Genomic DNA, 23,530 nt, shown 5'->3' on the forward strand with positions numbered 1-23,530 from the left:
TTCACAGACATGTGCAAAGTCCTTTCTCCAGGTTACTCTAAGCTTTGTCTAGTTGATAAATAGCACTAACCATCATCACACACTTATATATTGGTGGACACTTAGATTGATCATTTATCATTGTTACTATGAATAGTATTACAGTGAACACATGAAAAAGACTTTTTTCCCAGTTGTTCATTACTTTTGAATAGATTCCACAGCAATGTGAGTGTTCAAACACATTATGGCTTTTATGTTTAGGTTTTAGAGAAAAAGTTATATACCACTTATCACAGTTTTCATTTGAAATAACATTTCAGAGACCCCATTTTTCCTTTATGTTCTCTCTAATATATATATCATTCATATTTTTAATATTAGCTTCTAAGGTGCATCTCTATAGGTATGAAGTGATACTTCATTTTGGTTTTAATTTGACTTCTATGCTTTGATGCTAACAATTTGATGCTGTTCACCTCCTGTCTTTAAGAAAGTATCTTCTTTAGAAAGGTATTAATTCACATCCTTTATCTTATTTAAACAGGTCTTTGTTCTTGTGTTACTGGGTTTGTTGATGTGAGTCTGCAATGCTCTGGGAAGGCTCCTGTGTTATAGGTTTTTGTTTGTTTGTTTGTTTGTTTGTTTGTTTGTTTGGGTTTGGTTTTGGCCACCGGATGGTGCTATTGAGAAGCAACTGCATCATGAAGTTGCTAACCTCACCAGTAGCTTCATTCACAGCTGAATAACTTGGAAGGAAGGAGAGCCTAAATAGACAAAGTGTCTTTGAAGAGTATATGTTGCCTTCCACTCCCTCTCTTATCTCAGTTTGCTTGGAGTGAGTGTTAATGCAATCTAACCGATATCCTTAGAGAAACATATAAAGGGAGACAATAGGGATGCTGCCATCTGCAAGGCAAAGAGAGAAGCCTTAGGAAAAAAGTTAAACCCACTGACATCTTGATCTCAGACCTCTATCTTTTAGAACTGTACAAAAACTATATTACGTTTTAAGTCACTTTGCTAATTTTTTATAGCAGTTAGCAGTCTTACCAACGCCATATAGCTAGGAATAGTCTTTTATCCAATAGAAGTATAAGGTGGTTAAGTTCAGTACTTAAAAAGTGCTTGCCAAGCATGGCCGAAATCTGAATTTGATTCCCAGAACCCATATTTGAAGAACAGAACCAACTTCTGAAAGTTGTCCTCTGACCTTTAAAGAAGTAAACAAACAATCAAATAATTTAAAAGAAATCTTAAACTCTAAAAAAAAAAATAGACAAAAAGTTACATTTTTTAATGGGCAAATCAGAGAAGGCAGAGCTACCTCAGGACTTAAGAGTATTGGCAGCTCTTCCAGAGAACCTGGTTTCAATTGGCAGCTTATAGCCATCTGACTCCAGTTCCAGGGGCTCTCATACCTCTTCTGGACTCTGCACGCACCAGGCACACATGTGTTGCATAGATACACATGCAGGCAAAACACGACTTAAAAAGTCAAATTTTAAAAAGGCAAATTAAGCCCGGGAGTGGTGCTGTTCAGTGGCAGAGTGCTCAAGCAGTGTCTCTAAGAGCCTAGGCACTAATCCTTGGTCAGAATTAAAAGGAAATTCCTGCAATCATAGTGTGGAAGTTGCACTGAATATAAAAAACAAACAACAACAACAAAAACCAAATCAGACTCAAATGGACAAGTAATGCATGTTTTTGCTCACATGTAAAATAGAGGTATCAAAGACATGAAAGTAAATGAAAGACTGCTAAGAATGAAAATGAGGTTCAGTTAAGGAGGGAAAAATAAGAAAGGGCAATGGGAAGATGAAGAGGATCAAGGTTGGTGATATTTAGGTATGAAAAGTGCCACAACCAAATCTACTATTGTACACTATTAATATACACAAAAATTGAGACAAGGGCAAAAAAAAAAAGCACTTTTTAAGGGAGGAATAAAAATGGCCAATAAAGATCATTGTCATGCAAGTCAAAAATCACATACAAATACTACATCAGACCTTCATAGGATACAATAAGAAAGTTACAAATGGCCTACAAGGATATGGACAAACTGTAACCCTTTTACACTGATAGCAGAAATGCAAGCAAGCGTACACAGGCAATGTGAAGCAACCTAGCAGTTAAACATATAATTAAATAGTCAATGCAGATTTAGAAATAGATGTTCAATCTAAAATTTGTACAATAATTTTACAAATTTTAAAAACTATGTATAATAGCTAAAAAGTGGAAGAATCCAAATATTCATCAACTTTTTAATTCATAAAGACACTATATTTATAGTATAGAATAGTGACCAGGTATAAAAACTAGAACATATGCTACAATAATGATGAATCACAACAATATGCTAAATGAAACAAATCAGACATATAGATCACATATTATATTAGTCCATAAAAATGAAAATCCAAAACAAGTAAGTCCAGATAGACAGGAGGTATATTGATAATTAGGTTGTCACATATAGAAGAGTGAGTTTTTGGGAAAGAGAAAGACACTGATAAATACAAAATTTTCTTTCATGACAGAAATGCTTTGGGGTTACTTTGAACAATACCAGAAGACATAAATGTGACTGCAGTTTTCACTTTGAAATAAGAAGTGTTCAACATAAGATTGGAATTTCACCTCAATAAAAATGAAGATAGAATAAACCCAAAGCATAAATTAATCTCAGGAAATTAATAGTAAGTGAATTAAACTAGGCAAAAACTTATTTTATCACTAACAAGAAAGTTTCAGAAAGCAGAAAATAACAAAATATGACCCTCTCTCCCTGTGGTCCCTACTAGAAAAAAAAGTCAGAAATTTTCAAAATACAGAGAAAAAATTCCTCTACTTGATTGTAGAAAACAAAGATGAAGTTTACATTAAACTGTTCCTGTGATTGTCCTGTAGCATAAATAAACTGCAGAGCCACACAGAATACCAGCAGATTCCATAGATAACAGTGTTTTTTGACCCAAGAGATAGCAACTGTAGCAGTTAGGGGGAAAAAAAGATCTGAGATGAAGTGCCTGCATCCGGAAGGGTGGATGGTCAGCTTGATTTCACAAGACTGCCCTGATTGGTATTATCTAGGTGAGCTCATCGGGTTCAAAGACAGATTTCAGATGAAGTATGTGCGTCTGGAAAGGTGAATGGTCAGCTTGATTTCACAAGACAGCCCTGTCAGGCATTATCTAGGAGAGCTCTTTGGGTTCAAAGGCCTGGAGATTTAGCTGCTTGATGGAAAGAGTATTGTGCTCCTTAAAATCATATCAAGTAGGCAGGTTTCTATCCCAAGGAAATCTTTCAGCTTCTGGGATACCTCACTCAGGATGATCTTTTCTAGATCACACCATTTACCTACAAATTTCATGATTTCTTTGTTTTTAATTGCTGAGTAATATTCCTTTGTGTAAATGTACCACAATTTCTGTATCCATTCCTCAACTGAGGGGCATCTGGGTTTTTTCAAACGTCTGGATATTACAAATAAAGCTGATATGAACATGGTTGAGCAAATGTCCTTGTTGTATACTTGAGCATCTTTTGGATATATGCCTAGGAGTTGTATACCTGGGTCTTGAGGTAGCACTATTCCTAATTGTCTGAGAAAGCACCAGATTGATTTCCAAAGTGGTTGTACAAGTTTACATTCCCACCAGCAATGTAGTAGGGTTCCTCTTTCTCCACATCCTCTCCAGCATGTATACTCACTTATAAGTGTATATTAAACTTATAATATAGGATAATCATACTAAAATCTGTACACCTAAGAAAGCTAAACAAGAAGGATGACCCTGGGTAAGATGCTCAATCTTTTATTCAGAAAGGCAAATTAGACAGAAATCAGAAGAGGGAGAAAACAGGGAACAGGACAGGGGCTTATCACAGAAGGCCTCTAAAAGACTCCAAGCAGCAGGGTATCAAAACATATGCTGAGACTCATAACCAAACTTTGGGCAGAGTGCAGAGAATCTTATGAAAGAAGGGGGAGATAGAAAGACCTGGAGGGAACAGTTTTGAGTTCCACAGAAACAAAAAATTTGTGCACAGGGGTCTTTTCTGAGACTGATACCCCAAAGAAGGACCATGCATACAGATGACTTAGAACCCCTGCACAGAAGTAGCCCAAGGCAGCTCAGTCTCCAAGTGGGTGCTTTAATAATGGGAAAAAAAGACAAAGAAGCTCTCCTTGTCCGTCTCTGACAAGAACTCAGTGGCTAGCTCTTTGATCACCTCTCCCTGACCGTTGGTGCAGCCTTACCAGGTGACAGAGGACTACAATGCAGCCAGTCCTGATGAGACCTGAGTGGCTAGGGTCAGAAGGAAGGGGAGGAGGACCTCCCCTGTCAGTGGACTGGGGGAGCAGTATGGGAAGAGAAAAGGGAGGAAGGGAGGAATTGGGAGGGGATGAGGGAAGGGGCCACAGCAGGGATACAAAGTGAATAAACTTTAATTTATAAAAATATAAATAAATTTACAAAAAGTGGAAAAAAAGCAAATTAACTATGCATTTGGAATGGCAGTTTCCTATCTCCAACCATTTTATCTTCAAGCAAAATCCAGATGGAACAAAACTTTAAATATGAAAAGCTATTGACCTAGAAATTTCTCATGTTACCATAATAAAAATCTAAACCAAGAGACTGGGGAGAAACTGAGGGCAAGGGCATCTCTCTGACAATCTTGAGATCTAAATCAGGGAAGGCTCCTGGGGAGATATGATATGGACTCTAGCAGAGACTCCTAGTAGCAGGGGCCATAGAGATGGAAGAGGACACCTTCTAACCAGAAGTCTTCTAGTAGAGGGAGTAGAATACCAACCCACCCACAAAAACTTTGACTCAAAATTCACCCTGCCTACTGAGAGAAGGTCCAAACAATGTCTGGCCCAACCCAAAACCTACCCCATGGGAGAGAGCCAACCCCTGACACTATTAACAATACTCTACTAAGCTTGCAGACAGGAGTCAAGCAAAGTTGTCCTCGAGAAGGTCCTTCCAGCACTATCTTTAAACAGATGCTGAGACGCACAGCCCAATATTTTGCGAGGCATAGTGGGCATTGTGGAAAAATGGGAGGAAGGAGAAAAGTACCTGGAGGTGACAGGAGCTTCACAAGAAGACCAACAGAGTCAACTAACCAAGGACAAGAGGAGCTGGCTGAAGCTGAAACTCAACCAAAGACAATGAAAGAACTGGACCTAGGCCCCCTACAAAGACGTGGCAAATGAGAAGCTTAAGCTTCAGCTTCATGTGAGTCTACTAGTAAGGGAACTGGGAGCTTTCTCTGACATGGACTTTCTGACCAGCTTTTCAATTAATTCCCCCTGCAGGGACTGCCTCGCCAGACCACAGGGCAAGAGGACAGCCCTGATACTACTTGATGAGCTAGGGTGGATGAGAGAGGGGGTTCCCCTTTTATGAGTATTCCTCAGGGAGGGCGCTGGGGAGAGGGAGGCAAGGTGAGAAGGGATGGGGCTATGACCTGGATGTAAAGTGAATATATAAATAAAATAATTAATTCAAAAATTAAAGAAAGCAAATTAGTAATTGCCATCATTTCAATATGGCTTATTCCCTATAAAACATGCGTGATGAAATGTGCTCCCCAATATAAGACTAGAGAGAGATGATGGGACCTTTAAGAAGTGCTTGGATCTTAAACACCTCAAATGAAAGGAATAATTCTGCTTCAAAGGACTATGTTAATTCTCATGGGAATGAGAAAATTCTCACTCCTGTGAGACTAGATTAGTTGCCATAGAAGTGGCTGTTATAAAGTGATTTGCTTCTTCCACGTGCCACCTCCCCCCACCTTCCCTTTTTGCACAGATCTGCCCCAACATGGCCACCCAATCCTGGACTTCTAATCTTTACAACTATAAATTACATATGTCTCTATTACATTCTCACATAGAGTTAAAACAAGACTAAGAGAACAATTTTACACAAAGTTAAGGTAAATGATAAAATGGGAAAAGCAAGTTATGGAGACAGAGCGTAAGACAAAGAACTCACATACATACTATATGAAGATCTCTCTGAATTAATGGGGGAAAACACCCTAATGTCCTAATGGGAATATAAACTGAATGTAAACAGCTATTTATATAAGAAGAGAGGAACTCATTATTAAGCATGCAGAAAATGTCAACTTCATTTGTCATCCAAACATGCAGACTGAAACAGCAAAAAATGTACTTTTTACATACTAAATGTCATAGGTTGAAGGTAAGACGATGTTGAGAAAGAAATGGAAAAGTTGTTTGTTTTTTTGGTAGAGATCTCAATTTGGTACAGCCTTCCCGGGGTGCAAACTGGTGGCATCCGTGTTTAAATGTGTGATTGTTTTTGCTCAGTAATTCTACTTTGATGAATATAACTTAAAAGGAATTGAAGGAAGTGGTCAAAATTAAATTCACACATATGGTAACCAGAGTGGTGTTTATAAGGAAAAACTATGAACAACCTAAAGATTTGTTTGTCAATATTAATTAACATAGTGCATTCAGATATTGAAATGTTTTGGACATTGAAACAAGTTTACCTTAAAGGAATAAATGAAATACCAATTTGCTGACTTAGGAAAATCATATATGTACATTGGCAAACTGTTAATGTCTCCCCATCATTCCTATACTGTGGATGGAAAAGAAGCTTTTGTTTTTATATATTTCTGAATTTTTTATAATAAGCATATGCCATTTTAACTTCACTTTTCATAAAAGTGAAATTTGGAAATATGTATTTAATATAAAGTCAAAGGAACAACAAATTCTTTGCTTACAGCATGACCGTGTTTTTATATATGTCTATTAAAATACATAAAACAGTACAGAGAAAACCAAATATATCCAAAAGACACTCAAGTATACAACAAGGACATCTGCTCAACCATGTTTGTAACAGCTTTATTTGTAATAGCCAGAAGCTGGAAACAGCCCAGATGCCCCTCAACTGAAGAATGGATACAGAAATTGTGGTACATCTACACAATGGAATATTACTCAGCGATAAAAAATAAGGAAATCATGAAATTTGCAGGTAAATGGTGGGAACTGGAAAAGATCATCCTGAGTGAGGTATCCTAGAAGCAGAAAGACACACAGGGTATATACTCACTCATAAGTGGATACTAGACATATAATATAGGATAAACATACTAAAATATAAACACCTAAGGAAGCTAATCAGGAAGGAGGACTCTGGCTAAGATGCTCAATCCCCATTCAGAAAGGCAAAGAGGATGGAGTTCGGAGGAGGGAGAAAACAGGGAACAGGACAGGAGCCTACCACAGAGGGCCTCTGAAAGGCTCTACCCTGCAGGGTATCAAGGCAGATGTTGAGACTCATAGCCAAATTTATAATAGTGATCATATCTGGCTATAAGTGTTCTTTTTTTATTCATTTTAGGTTACATTTTACATTTATTTTATTAGTACATAATCCAAGGCAATCGTTATTATATTATTGGAGTATGTTAATTTGCAAAGCAGAGGTTTCATTGTCAGAGGTCTGTTTTCATATTTAAATAATTTACTTTTTTCAAAGGTTAAAGGGAAATATGAATTTGGAAAATGGCAGATAAAGTCAAAGTGACTACCGGCATATGACTTTCATAGCAGTTGTACTCATAATCATCAAAGCTAAAAGTGCTGTCTTTAGGTGGTAAGATAAACAATTTGGAATTTTACCAATAAAATAAATATTGTCCCTACACCATGAGTAAAATATCCATGATTAATTCTGAGCAAACTGCTCCATCAAACAAGGCATTCTAGGTAGTTTACATACTGTATAATTCCAAATGCTTGCCTTTTAGAAAAATCAAAACCATAGTGGTAATAAAATTTCAGTGGTTTCCAGACGTTCAGCGTATTGAATAGATGAAGCAGAGGGGAGTTTTTAAGGCAATTGAACTATATTATATGATACCATAACTATAAATGCATGACAGTATTCCTTTTTCAAAACCCATAGAATTTTATAAAAACAAGAAAGAAGCTTCATATAGCTTAAACTTTTATAAATTACATAAGAAATTGGGTGTCCTATGGGTAGAATATGAAATATTTCAAAACAGTGTACTATATTCACATATATAAAACAGATGCATGGAAGATGGCTCAGTATCTAAGAGCATTCACTGTGTAAGCATGAAGATTGAGTTCAAATCTCGAGAACCAACATCAAAAGCTGGAAGTGGATGTGTATGTACGTATATTCCCAGTGCTGTGAAAGTCAAAGGCGATCATTCGGGCTCATAGGATGCTGTTTTTCCAGGTACAGTGAGAAACCCTGTCTCAAAAGTGTAAGATAAAGAATGATGCAGCAGAGCACTGACATCTTCCTTAGGCTCACAGTTAATGGCACGTACTCTCTCACACACATTTGTGCATAGTCCATGCACACACACACACATACATGAAAAAACTTCACAAAAGAATATAGAAACAGCCAGACATGGTGGCACATGCCTGTAATACCAGCATTCAGAGGAGCAGAGGCAGGTGGATCTCTGTGAGTTCAAGGCCTGCCTAGTCTACAAAATGAGTCCAGGACAGCCAAGGCTACACAGAGAACCCCTTTCTCGAAACAAACAAACAAACAAACAAGAATATAGAAATAAACGTATTGACTTAAGTAGCTCTGGAAGATAAAATGGAGTCTGTGGTGCCAATGGCAAAACAAAGTATACAAAGTATTTGATTTTCTTTGATAAAGTTGTTTCCCATGAGAATATAGGTTAACAATTCTGATGCTTCTATAAATGTATAATAGAATTAAAAAACTGAGTGCATAGCACATGATAGAACCCAGGTCCTCATTGGTTTAATGAGAGATTATAGATAGGTAAAGGCACAGGCTTGGATGAACAACGTGGGTTACTAATGGTCCTTTGGGCAACAGATTAGACTTAAACCATCAGTAAGATCTCATGATTAACTTAATATAGACACAGATTATTTTCTATAGAAGAAAAAATTAGAACATGTGTATACACAGGTCAAAGATATGCATGTTTCTTTGCTTTGTCAGATGAAAGGTTCTACACTTGATGTGCCCCAATAACAGCCAGTGCACCTAAAATCCAGATCTTGACCTGTAATGAAAATCCATAGAAAATGGAACCAGGGCTCTTCAGAGAAGTGAGCTGAGAAATATAGAACATGACCTTAGAGAATCTTGTAGTTTTAGAAAGTAAGGAATGGTCAAATAATGGTATGCATCATAGGCCTTAGGGGTAGACTTCAAAAAGCCACCCAATGGCCAAAACTGAAAGATTTAAGCAACAAAATACAGTAGTGCATTATAAGCCAGTATGTAAATATAAATAAATTATGACAGGGAGATAAATCTCACTTTAAGAACTCTAAGTAGATTCTGCAGATACTCCAACCTCAACAAGACAGAGCATTATATGAGCTGCATGTGGTAACTTTCTCTAAGAGCACAGCATAGAAAAGAGGAAGAGGATAACTTCACAGTGGATACTATTAATATGATAGTGTCCTTCAGCAAAATGACCAAGGTCAATAGCAACAGAAAGAAATCATGGTGACAGTACATGTTTGACATGACATGATAAAGATGGTACTTTATCTCTGTGACAGTCCTTTAAAAACATACATAAGCACAAGAAAATGTCAGGCAAATTCCAATAGAAGGACATTAGACAAAATACATGGCCAGTACTCTTCAAGTCATCAAAAACAAGAAAAGTCTGAGATGCTGTCCCAGTCAGGCGTTCTAAGGAGATGTGATAAATAAATAGAATTTGGTGCATGGATGAATGGCTTGAGCCCACACAAAAGATATTAGGTATAAACTAAAGACATCTGAACCAAATATGGACTGAATAATAATTTACCAACTTGCATTACTAATTATAATACCACACCAATCAATATGACAAAAGCAAAGGGAAATTGGGTATAAAATTTATGGAAACTCTACAGTATACTATGCTAACATCTTTTTTCTGTGCAAATTGAAAACCATTATAAAGTCATTTATGTAAAAAGAAATCAAAGGAGCTGAAGTCATTTACATATAGGGGTATATTTATAAACATGGGAAAGGTATGGAGTGAACCAAGAGGGCAAGACCATTTCTTTACAGCTTCTAGTACCACAACAGTCACCCAGGTTGAAATTCATACAGAAACCCAAATCTATGAAGGAAGTGGATCAGTGCAGTTCATCATATATGCATATATATGCATAGGAAACTGAGCTGTCTCACTTGCGCGCGCTCTCTCACACACACACACACACACTCACTCATAAAAATATTTGAGATTCAATTCAAATTGCTCCAATAAATATAATGTGAACTTCTGTTTTTTCACTAATTCTAAGATACTCTTTTCCAGATCCTTCAGAATCCTAGGGCACATGCTTTTAATCCCAGCACTGGGAAGGCAGAGGCAAGTGGATCTCTGAATTGAAGACCAGCCTGGTTTACAGAGCAAGTTCTAGGACAGCCAGGGCTGTTACACAGAGAGGTCATGCCTTAAAAATAAATTCTAGGACAAAGTGTAGTGACTTATAATCTTAAGGTGATTTCACGTAATAATTTTGGAGTCATGTAAGGAAAAGTACAAACAGTATTACTACCTAAAATGGATCACTATAACCAAGGAATTAATTAAATTATATATGGAATTTTTAAAAATGCCTTCTGCCGTTATATCTTACATTCCACTTTTAGCGTCCGCTTCCTCCCCCACAACCTTAAGTGTCACTGCAAATGAGAAAGGATATGGGAATATCACCAAGACTAGATCAGACGCCCCCCCCCCAACGCACACACAGACACGTATAAGCCTCCAACCACAGTCTTTCAATCTAAGTATCCTCTCTCTTTTTCTACTCTTAAGCTTTTAGTTTGTGACATTCAGGTTAAGAATTTGTAGTTTTGGTGCATGCCTTTAATCCCAGCACTCAGGGAAATAGAGGCAAGCAGATCTCTGCGAGTTTGAGGCCAGCTTGGTCTACAAAGTGATTCCAGGACAGCCAAAGCTACACAGGGAAACCCTGTCTCGAAAAACCAAATAATAATAATAATAAATTAGTTAGTTAAAATAAAAATAAATTAAAAAGAATGTGTAGTTTAGGTCCTTTTCTCATGTACAACATTAAAAAGAAATAAGTAATAAATTTACCTAAATCATGCATATCAACAACTTTTACATTGCTATTTATTAAACTGTGAAATGCAGATATTTGTAACAAGACCTTATTCGAGAACAACTTTCTTTCCAGACCTTGAAGTTCCACTGAGAAACTGAAAAGTAACTGGACATAGGCTTTACTAAAAATCTTGGAGATTCTCTATTCCAGAATTGTACCTGATGCACGAAACCATTATTGACCATTTCAACAAAGTAGGCCCCTGCTTAAGCAGACCTTACTTTGGAAAGTATCTTTGATTAACAGCTACAAAGTCCCTAAATAGCTAGCCAAATTTCAGATTTCTTGTATTATCTGAATTCATCTACCCTCTGGAAGTACTCCAAGTAAATGTTACTGCTCCCCGGAATGGAAAGCCTTCCATTACTTGAAACTACCCACAATCTCTTTAGATGAAAGCATTCCTGACCTTTTCAATAATTGTGTCAGTTGGTAACCCCGTCACCATCTTGGTCACTTTCCAGGTTATCTATGTACATCTTAATTGTAGCACTCTGATATGGCCCTGTCTCCCACATAAACTATAAAGTACAGAACAAAACATTCTTTGTTCTGGGCATCATGCCTCTTCCAGAAAAGTCTAAAATTTCATTACACGTGTATGCACTGAACCTCACACAACTAGCTCACGTTGAACTGACAGTAAATAAAAACCACCCTTCTTCATATATGCCACTCTCAAGCTATGTACCCACCTACTCTTGGTAGCTCAATTCTGAAACAAATAGCAATTCACATTAGTCCTATTATGTTGAATCCTAGTAGATTAAACCTTCCATTGGCCTTTCTTTGATTCTTGATAGTCACGTTAAATTACATTTTCTCTGCCTTCGTATACATCTGCAACGGGACAGGAAATATCTACCCACGCTGATAGGCAACTTTTGAACACAGTTCAAAGTACTGCCCATCTATTGTCCAGCTATTATCATCTAGCTCAGTGGTTATCAAACTTCCTAATGCTGAAGCCATTTAATACAGCTACTCATGTTGTGGTAACCCCCAACCATAAAATTATCTCCATTGCCACTTCATAACTGTAATTTTGCTACTGTTATTAATTGTAAATATGTGTTTTCTGGTGGTCTTAGGCAGCCCATGTGATAGGGCCATTCGATCCCCCAAGGGCTCATGACACACAGATCGAGAACCATGGATCTAGCTCATACTACTCCATTTTATTCTCAAAACCATTTTAAGGAATGGTGACATGCCTCAGTAAGGTACACAGTTGCTATAGGCTCCTGAGTCTTTGGGAGGCAGCTCAACATAAGCATACAGCTTCCAGGGCAGCTGTAGCACAAGTGGCCCAAGTGATTGCCAATGTCAGACATACCACACTTATTAAGCCACTGTAAACAGATGTTATTAAAAAGCAGTTTCAAATATTGTCTTAACTCAAATGTCAGAAAAGCAGGGCTCTAAATTGCTTTTATATTTATGATGACAGTTCTCATGCATGCATTTTTATGTAACCTGTTCCAGGGTAAATAGCAGCAAAGATGTGTTTATTTAACAAGAGATAATGTGCCTACTGAACAGCACTAGGCCACCTGATACAGAACTATACAATCTCTATGGTAGATTAGTAGAGGAATCTATTTAATAGACCTAACACAGTGCAATATTCTATACTGGTTAGGAAAATGTTGTGGAACTTCAGAATTGGGTTCAGAATTGGGTTACACTTTTTAGCAGTGTAACCTTCAGGAAGTTATCTAGCCTTATCTGTAAACTAAGGAACCTAAAAATCATCCTATCATATAAAGTTGTTATGATAATGAAGCAAAGCAATGACTTTGCTAGGGATTATTGCCATTCCAATGTAACAGAGAAATTAACTGTGTGACACGATGGTAGTATGAAATCCAAATTAAAGCAGAGCACCATTTCTTGTTCATAATGCTCATCAATAACTATTTTAAAAGTCAGCTATTTTTTGAAATTAGCTTAAGTTTGCTACTACACACATTAGTCCAAGAAGTCTGTGTGTGTGTGTTAGTGTGTGTGTATGTGTGTGTGTGTACCTTGTGTGCGATACATATTCATGAGTGTGAAAGTGCACATAAGCCTGTAGACACCAGAGCAGGGCATTGGATGTTTTACTTTATTGCCTTCTGCCTTACTGCCTTGATATAAAGTCTCTCACTGAAGCAGAAGCTCACCTTCGGGATAGACTGGCTGGCCAGCAAGCTTTTGGGATGTCTCCATCCTACATTGCTAGGGTTAAAGGTATACACAGCAATGCCTTGCTTTTTACATGGGTGCTTTTTACATGAGTTCTGGTCCTCATAATTACACAGCAAGTATTCTTACCCCCTGGGCCATCACTTCAGGCTCTGTTCTAAAAAGTTCTTTAATTGAATTTTTAAAGTGCTTTCTTAAAAGGCCTCCAGTCTGTCTATGCTCAAATATCTCAATGCAGTTGAAGCTATATGTTTCAATTCCTATTTGCTAAATACTATTGCCATTGGATGTTGGCAGGGGTAGGGGGAAAACCCCTACTTTTTCAAAGGTTGGATTTTGTAAACCCTTGACTTTGTTGGTTCAAAGAGCTTTAACCAAATCTTGGGGGGCGGGGGCTATCCAACATCAAATTCTAAAGCCTAAGGAAACGTGTACCACTTAATAAAATTTACTTTCTTGTCTGCCTATTGTTTGATATCTGCCAAATCATGTTTCTCCTTTCTATTTTTATAAAATTGCTTTTCCATCAAGTGTCCCAACAGATTTCTGGAAAGACAGCAGTGTAAGAACAGCTTCTTAATTCTTGTTCTTCCTCTAATAAATTGGCAAAAGTGATAAAAATAAAAATTGAGCAAAACCTGTCAAAAATTAAAAGGGCAAAAGAACTCTCAAGGAATTTCTAGAAAATGTGTTGACAGGGTCATATTAAAAGATATTAACAACTTTACAAAGTTCTGTGACATTGCAACCTTAGGAAATTCTGTGACATTCTGACAAATTAAAAAAACTCATAACACAAGCCAATTATGATTTTCTAGCTTAAAGGGCAAGAACTTGATGAGGAAAGTAGCTGAAGGAACAGTGTAATTTTTATTTATGCCTCCCAGTATTTTTAGAAAACGTATCAAAATAGAAATGTCTAGCTTACCAGTATTTAAACTTCTTACAAATTAAGATTTATGCTAAACATCCTTTACTAGGTCACTCTATTTGGCTGGAGTTACCAGTTATTTGAGGATAATGTCAAGTTTAGATTTGAGTCACTTTGTAAATGTGAGACATAGGTCACATGACTGATCTCTATACTAGGTCCTGTTAATGCTTACTCCATTTTCTGATTTTTGACACAATTTAAAGCACAACACCTTCTCTAAGAGGGCTGGGCCAACCGTACTCAAACACCTGTTTTCTCAACCAACATGGAGGCATCAGAGGCAACAATAGGAGTTGTTTCAGCATTGTTTGTCTGTTCTTACTACCCGTCTCCATTCACCATAAATGGAAATGTATATAATTGTACATACACGAAGTAGAAGTCAAAGGAGCAAACGAGCAGTGCTCTTGGTGATGAAGTTCTCTTGATGTTAAAGTCTCCTGCTCTGAGTGAGCACTGCTGGCCTATGTTGTTCAATCACAGTCTTTTGCACCCAGCAAATTTAAGGAGATGGTGACTCTCAGTAACTGAACAGCGGGACAGCAATTCAGGCTATACCTTTGAGTCAATGGTGACTAAGTGAATAAATTGTTCAATAGATGAAAATAACCCCAAATAAAAGACTATAAAAATCCTACAATAAAATAATATGAATTAAAACACGTATAAGAGGAATAACAGCTAAAAATAATTTAAGGTGAGGCCAACATAAAGGGAATTTTTTTTTGATTGATAAACTAAAAAGTAGAGGGGAGAGATAATAAATTTAATAAAGACACTTATTTTCTGGAATTAAAGAGCATATTTAAATATATATTTATAAGTCATATGTTAATATGACTTATAAATATATGTATTTAATAATAAATATTATTTAAATATTTATTATATATTTATATACATATGTGATATATAAATGTGTGTGTGTATATATATATATACACATACACACACACACACACACACATTTGGCAAAGCTTAAGGATTCTCTGTTCCTTGGATGTTTCAAATACATGTTATCTGCTTAATTGCCTGAGTCAGGCCTCATATGGCATCCAGCTTCTCATGTGGTGACAGATTTACTGCTACTTTCTATGCTTCCAGTTTTAGTATTTACTTCTAAAATCATTCACATCATTAAGTCAGATTTATTACTTTACGCTATCTTTGTGTTTATCTGAAATACCCAGGACCACAGAGCATTGAAATAACACATCACCACTTCCTAAGCTGTTCTTCTGAGAAAAATGGATGGGCCAAATGTCATTAGCTATCTTCAAAAGAAACTATTTAAAAATAATTATGGCGAATATTTGCTGGACAGTGAGTTCTTACCAGGAATTAAGTATAAAGAATTTTGCAGACTCACTGGCCATCTCCCAGAGAAATGTTTCTTCACAAAACAAAACTGCTGCAGAAAACACATTCTGGCTAAAGCAAAAAAATAAAACCAAATTGCTATTGCCATCTTTATTACTCAGCACTGCTATAGAATGTGCAGCACAGGCAATTAGTACCTATGCTACATTTAACAAAATTAGTACTTATGCTATACCTTTACCATTGATAGAACTGGTGAATTGCTAATCTAAAATAATGTCTGAAAATAAATTTTGTATAATAAATAGACCACATTAACACACTAGAAGCTCCCATTAGCAGCACAATGTGCTTCCTAGTATACTACCTAGGAGTACAATTATCAGGAATTAGCAGGACTTAAATAAAATTCTCTCAAAGGATATTGACTTTGAGAGCCTCCTTAAAAAAGTACTCCCAGTATCCCACACCCCAACTAAATAAACCATATAAACCTACATATGCTTCTATCAAACTAGTTTTCAACATTTTTTTTTTCTATTTAAACCCAGCCAAATTCCCAATGTATTGTTTTGGGGAAAGCCTGCTACTGGTAATGCTCATCTAGTGAAAAATAAATGAAATAAACATGAGAACCATCAGAAAAACTGAATAAAAGTCATATTCCCACCTCAGACTGATATGGTAGGTCCACAGAATTTAGTGGAACTAAAAAAATTCAAACACTGGACAAAGTAAAAATATGTATATTTCAAATATGTGAAGGAATAATAATTAATATTTTGTTAACCTTTGAGGGGATATACCAAAATAATTTCCTGTAGAGGAACACTGTCAAAGAAATATTTGTGTGGGAAGCTAACCCTTCTAGATACCGATTCTAGGGCCAAAAGGCAAAAAGGAAGAGCTTTTTCCATTTTTTATTTTTTTTTATTTTTTTAGTCATTTTAATGCATTTTTTCCTGTGCACAAGAGAAATAACTGATAGAGCCAAAAGTTACACTTTCCTTTATACATAGCAGTTAAAAGTAATGCAAACATCACATGACACTTCCAGTAAAAGTTACATTTCCAATTAAAAATCAAAATGCATATTAGGGTCTCTTCATGGGAGAAGCTGAGGAAATCTTAGGTCAAAAGCACTTTCCTGGCATTACTACACTGATCCTTCAGGCTGCACAAAGATTAAGGTCATATACAATCAATCTGCAACTGTTGACACAATGTTACACTGTAAGTTTTCTGTACAATTAATGTATACTTAGAGAAACCAGGATAAACATCTCTACTATATTTTAACTGAACTTGCCTAGCCAACATTTTCACTGAGAAATTTATCAAATATGCTGTAAGATTCTACAAAGTTGTGAGACATACCTAGCTTCAGGAATATTTCTTATATTCTTTCTTATTTTGGTTACACATATTCTGCTCAGATTCTACAGTAATACTTCTAGATGTACAATTCCAATTGTGCTTACTGTACTGTGTACAAATAATAGCAAAACGATCAATGAATGGTATAAATCTTACAGCATTTGCTAGCAAAAATACATGCCAAAGTCACAATAAGCAATATTTTACCACAAATTAGAGAGCTTCAAATAATTTGCTTCTGTTTTTATTATCTTCATTCTACATTTAAATTACTATCATAGGCTAATGTTTAAAATGCAAATAAACTGGACATCTGTAGGACAAAACTTGTTCACCCAACTGTGAAGGCTGATACCTGTTTCCAAAAATCACAATAAATGCAGAATAAAGAGAAGTGTTTGCATGCAACACCTTTGAGTGAAACAGTATTGATTCCCACCATTCAAATAAGAAAAGGAAGGAAATCAAAAGAAGAAAAGGAAGGAATGAAGCAGGGAAGGAAACAAAGAGGGGAGAGGGCAGGCTGGAAGGGAAGGGAGAGGGTGGGTGGGAGGGTGGCGGGAGAAGGAGGAGCAGGAAGGGAAGGGAGGGACTCCACCTTAAAATGCATCGTATTAGATTTATAAGTAGACAGATTTAAAAGAATCAAAATAAAAGTAAAGCACAATTTTGTGTGTGTTTAAAGATTTAAGAGCCATTATCAAAAATAAGATACATTTTTTTCAAGGTACAGAAATGTAATTACGATGGCTGCGAGCCCAGCAGCCTCTCAATGGCCGCGTTGATGTCTCCTCCTGTTGCTATTAGGGCCTGCAAGTTTGCTTCACGATTTAAGAACCCCATGGCGTTGAGCTGTTCCAGTTGCTGTTGAAATCTGACTTCTGGATTCGGCAGCTGTGGAGGACTTGCTCCAGCCAGAGCCTGCACCATTTGCTGAATGAACTGCTGGTTGGGTCCAGAATCTGATGTCGGACTTAAGGTTTCAGTAGGTGCAGAGCTGGACACAGTGGTTGCAGTGGGGACCCCAGTGCCGGTGGATCCAGGCGAGCTTGCAGGGCCAGTGGGTCCCAAAGGCCCAATAGGGCCTATGGGGGTGAAAGGAACTATAGGACCGATGGGACCTAGGGGAGTGACTGGACCTACAGGGGTTATGGCGGTTCCCAGCACTCCCAACCCCAAACCTGGAGCGAAGCTTGGAATCAGGCCAGGTGCTTCAGTGGCTAGAGTCTGTAGCCCTTGCTGGATCTGCATTAATGCTTGCATCGCTCTCGGATTTGCCATGGCTGCGAGTGTGTCTGGATTCTGCATCTGCTGCAGGAAAGTCGGGAGCTGTGGACGCATCTGCTCCTGCAGCTGAGGATTCGCAGTAAACAGTGGGCTACTCAGCATCATCTGGGCAGCCAAATCTGGATTCTGGCTCAGCGACTGCATCATGCTTCTCATGTAGGGTGCAGACAGCATATTCTGAATCAGCTGGGGATTTTCAGTTATCTGTTGCAGCAGGCTCTGCATTCCGGGGGTACTGAAGATGCTAGCCACATAATTAGCTGCAGCCACGGTGTTGTTCCCGGTGGTAGTATTACTAGAGCTAGTGCCAGACACGGTGCTGCTGGTGCTGGTGCTGCTAGTGCTGCTGGTTGTGGTCGTGCTGGTGGTGGCAGAGCTCTGGGTAGTTGGCGGTGGTGCCCAAGGATTGGGCAGCGGATCCCGGTTTTCTGTGCGGGAAGGCTGGGTGCCTTCCCCTGAGGAACTGCTCCCCACCGTGGCAAACGGGTTACCCCCAAACTGCTCCTGTGCGGCATTCAGCATGGGTTCTTGAATGTCAGTGTACATGCGCCGCAGAGCATTGTAGCCACCTGGGATGCTTTCAAGATTACTGAGAGCGAGGTCTTGATTTCTCATCATCTCTTGCATCATGGCAGGATTCCTGGCGATTTCGAGAGTCTGCCTCATTATATCTGGGTTGTTCAGTAGGTGGCTGATTTCTGGGTTTCGCTGGATCAATTGTTGCATCTGTGGATTGGCCATGATGAGCTGCCTCATCAGATCAGGATTCGAAAGCATGCTCTGAACAAAGGGATTTTCCATGATTTGGATCATCATCTCAGGGGTGGCCATGAGCTGCTGCTGCATCTGGTTCTGAAGATCAGTGAAGGTGGTCGAGCTCAACCCCAGGCTGCTAAGGCTAGCAAGTCCACTCAGGCTCCCCAGCCCAAACGGGTTGCTATTTGTGGAAGTAGGTGTGGAGCTACTCCTGGGAGTCGATGTCGCCGCTGTCGTTGCAGCTGTGGTGGTGGTGGTCGTCGTTGTGGTTCCCGCGGTGGTGCTAGGCTGCGTGGTGGACTGGCCCTGAGGACGGTTCTGGCTTTTGATGACAAGGTGAACAGTCAGTCCATCATGGATGCCATGCTGGATCAAGGTATCTTGATCTTTCAGGATCTTTCCGGCAAAAATCAGCACGAGCTGATCGGTTTGAGATTTGAAGCGTTTGGAAATCGCTTCCTTGAACTGCTGGACGGTGCTGTTCTCGGGCACCGCGAACTCCTCCTTCTCTTTGGGGGTCTTCACAGTGACTTTGATGATTTTGGGCTCGGCTGTAGTGGCTGCGCCTGGAGCCGCTGCAGGGCCGCGGGAGGGGCGCGGGGGACCGCTGCTCTCGCCGTTCTCAGCCATGGCGGCCGCGGTGACGCAGGCTGGCAGGGAAGGCGCTTGGCGAGCGAGAGGGCGCGAGGAAAGGAGGCAGGAAGAAGGCGCCGCCGCAACGGACTGGGGCGGCCCGGGGAGCAGCGCGGAGCACAGTACCTCAGAGCTGAAGGCTGCGGCTCCCGGTCGCTCTTCGGATGCGCACACACGCTTCGGCGTAGGCCGCGGGCGGAGGGCTGAACGAGCAGGTCTCCAGGCCTTCTCCGTCGCCACTGCCTTGTGATCTGCCGGCGCGCACTCCCAGCAACTCCCGCAGCAGCGGTGCCCGCGCTCCCGCCCCGCTCCGCCCCCGGCCGCGCCCCGCCCCCTGCTGACGCGGCGCCAGCCCAGCCACGGTCCCTCGGCTGAGCGCAAACCTCCTAACCTGCAAAGGGGGAGGAGGCGGGGGTGGGGGGGCGGTGAAAGAGGGAGAGAGAAATAAACAAAGAGAGGGGGAAGAGAAGGAAAAGCCAGGCGGCCTCAAGAGAAAGCGAGGGGACCGAGGCGAGGCGAGGGGGGAAGGGAGGAGGCCTGGAGGAGGAAGAGGGAGGCAGCTTCTTTAGCAGACGCTGAAAGACCAATGGAGAATGTGATTCGCAATCTGGGAGGCAGTGAAAGGATGAAAGCCTGAATTGAACCGATCCCATGCAAAGGACGAAAAATGAATAGTAAAGAACTCTGACAAAGCAAAAAGGGAAAACGAACACCCGGGTGGGGGAAGGGACGGCATGGCGGGAGCGAGCATTTTACAAAAGAAGCGAGAAACGGCGGTCAACAGGCTTCTAAAAATATGATTCAGCTCGCTACTAATCAAAGGGATTTAAATAAAAACCATGAGGTTTTACTTTGGATTTTATCAGATTGGCAAAGATGAAAGAGAACGTTAAACCTTGTTGACTGTGAGCCGAGAAAATGCACTCTCATGCTAGTTGTAGTATGAATTGTTGTAACCGGGCAGTTTGAAAAAAACAGATGGGCATTTTAAATATCTCCAACCTTGTTTAAAAATACTTAATCATTGATTCAAAGAACATATGTATGATATATATAAACAGCTTAGCATTTAAAAACATAGCGTTTAGATGTTTTAATGTGTCACACAGGATTACTCAGACATACTATGATACTGCCATACAATAAAACATTCCCAGTGTCTAAAAGATGGTGGCTAGTTCACATAATATTAAGTGTCTCAAAAAGCATAAGTAAAATGCACTGTAGTTATGAAGAAATAATAGATGATATTTGGATTTGGGTTTTTCTATGGATTTATGTTTTCTTAAATAGATAGCAACAATACAGGCATGTAGATGGCAATATCAAAAAGCTTGGAGACTGTATGTGTTGAAAATAAATGTGAAAGGCTATTCTCCCGTATGATAAAGGTGATTATTAGTAAGAGCTGAAATCGGGAATATTCTTATTTTCTATTTTTATGATTTTGAATTTGATGGATAAATTGCATTGTTTTATGATTTCTAAAACTACAACTATATTTTCAGACAAGAGTATAGGTAAAAACTGACAGGCACACAATAGTACTGGCAGAAATTAACATATTTATCTATTTCATTACTGATTAAATAAAGAAAAAAATGGACTATTACTGATAATCTTGAATTATAGAAGAAATAATTTTGAAATCATTTATTTTGCTTTGGCCACAGAAAATCTTTTTCCCATACAAAAACCTAGAGATAATTTAACAGCATTTCAACATATTAAGTCACAAATACCTCAATAAATCTCGGTATAAAACAACATAGGCTCATTATATACATGAACTAGTATAAAACTGTAATTGTATATACTAGGTTTAATATTAATATAATATAAAATGTAAAGGGAACTTGCTTTAAATATATGTCTCTAAACATAATTAATTGGTACACATCAAATATCATTCTGTGATGTTTAGATATGTTCATATGTATACAAAATATTCTATTAGAAATATGCTAGTGGGTCTGGGCTGTAACTCACTGATGGAGCACATTCCTACTGTGTGTGAAGAAACCCTGGGTTCAATTCCTAATACTGAAGAAAAAAAAAACCCAGAAAATAAAGATACAAAAGGCACTCATCCTAAACTTATAAAAATCAGGAAGAGGAAATGGCACAGGATTCAAGACAATTACTAAACGGAATTGGAGTTAAAGCTATAAAAATGTGCTTTGTCTCTAAAATAGAAACAAACATGACAAACTGTCAGCAATGGTTGATTTTAGATAGTGATAATTCATATTTGTAATACTGTGTTTAACTTCTCTGAAAATAAATGTAAATTTAATAATATATCACAGTTCATCTTTAATTACACTTAAAGTAGATACAACTAACAAAATGAGGAAGAAAAAATACTTAAAATTAATAAAGCTTAACACCTTGGAGACAGTACAAATTAAAATTCTTTGTGAGTTTATAAGCATAATTATAATGAGAATATTTCAATAACTGCCATAAGATTACCCTATGTGTAGTTTATGAGACTTGGTAATAATAGTGATTTATAGGCCACACCCCAAATCAAGTGAAACAAGCAGTGAGCATGAATCTGCATTTTTAGCAGGTCCAAGTTTAATAATATTTGATTTGTAGAGTATTATGTGAATGAACTCAAAGTTAAATGTATACACTTGATGTCTTTAAATGCCAAATAATGGTGAAAATAAGTGTACTAGACATTCAAATAAAAAGGGCAACAGAAAACAGTAAGGAGGTAAATGAAGTGCCAGCTATAAAATAAAAAAAGCAAAGAATCAAACAAGAACAGCAACACTTGTTCATTGAATCTGGGCTCTTAAGAAAGAAGCCAAATAAACAAAACGTAAATACTTCTCTCTCTTCATCCTTTACTCTTTCCCTTCTTTTCCTTTTTCTGACACCTTTTTTTCTGTGAGACACAAGAAAGGTATTTTATTTTGTTTAAATATGAAAGAAACTGAACATGTCATCTATAAAACTATAAAGGAGCTGAACTGTAGCAAATACAAGTTCCCAGGTTCTAGCCCCAGCACCACAAAAATCAATAAAGGTCTGAAAGGCAAGGTAGTATTGGAGCTTGACATGGTACAGAATGCCTAAGCCTGCTCCTCCTAAGCATTACTTGAATTACTTTTAGTAGTTGTGGCAGGAAATGAGAACTTCATATTCTTCTGGGAACTAAGTGTCTCAGTAGGCCTAAGGCATGAAGGCTGAGTTGCTAACCAAGATTGAAAGTATACTAAAACATTCAGGCAATTTTATTGAGCACTTCTATTTTTATGTATTAGTTAAATGTCTTCACAGAGTGGAGCTACAGAATACAAAGAAACTTCTGACCATTCTTCACTTGTGTGACTTACATGGCAGAAAATCATCATCATCATCTTATCACAACTAGAGAAACAGTTATGTAAAGAGGGCAGAAATTGACTAGGATAAAAACTAGTAAGACTGTGAGGAAAACTCCACCGCAGTCACTGATGCCTGTGTGATCTTAGAACAGTTCAATCATTTCTCTACAGCACAAGTTCTTTAGCCTACAATAGGACTAAGAAGCAGGCTCTGAAAAGCTATGCTAGTTTGAGAGACAAAGAGAGAGACAAAGACAGACAGACATAGAGATAGTAACAGAGAGATACAGAAAGAAACAGAGACACAGAAAGGGTAATTATTCTGATATATGTCCTTCTGAGAAAATAAGACAAATGAAATAAATTTACTCCTGATAAATTAAATTACAAAATTAAATCTAAAAATATAAAATGATATAAAAGAACAAATATGCAATCTGCTTAGCATATACTCTGCTCTAGGGTTATATTTTCTACCTTCATACTCCCTACAATCCTTTAATAATTTTTCTT

The 23,530-nt window shown here is 38.2% G+C and overlaps 1 protein-coding gene across 1 annotated transcript; it reads right to left on the minus strand.

Annotated features, from left to right (window-relative positions):
* Window positions 1–16,527: 16,527 nt before the first annotated feature.
* Ubqln2 (ubiquilin 2) lies at window positions 16,528–19,982 on the minus strand. Its single transcript, XM_055606921.1, has one exon. It carries the CDS (start codon window positions 19,671–19,673, stop codon window positions 17,742–17,744), a length of 1,932 nt encoding a protein of 643 aa, XP_055462896.1. The 5' UTR covers window positions 19,674–19,982; the 3' UTR covers window positions 16,528–17,741.
* Window positions 19,983–23,530: the final 3,548 nt, after the last annotated feature.

This window comes from Psammomys obesus, unplaced genomic scaffold (assembly GCF_907164565.1).
Source record: "Psammomys obesus unplaced genomic scaffold, mPsaObe1.curated_primary_1811, whole genome shotgun sequence".
Lineage (NCBI taxonomy): Eukaryota > Metazoa > Chordata > Mammalia > Rodentia > Muridae > Psammomys > Psammomys obesus.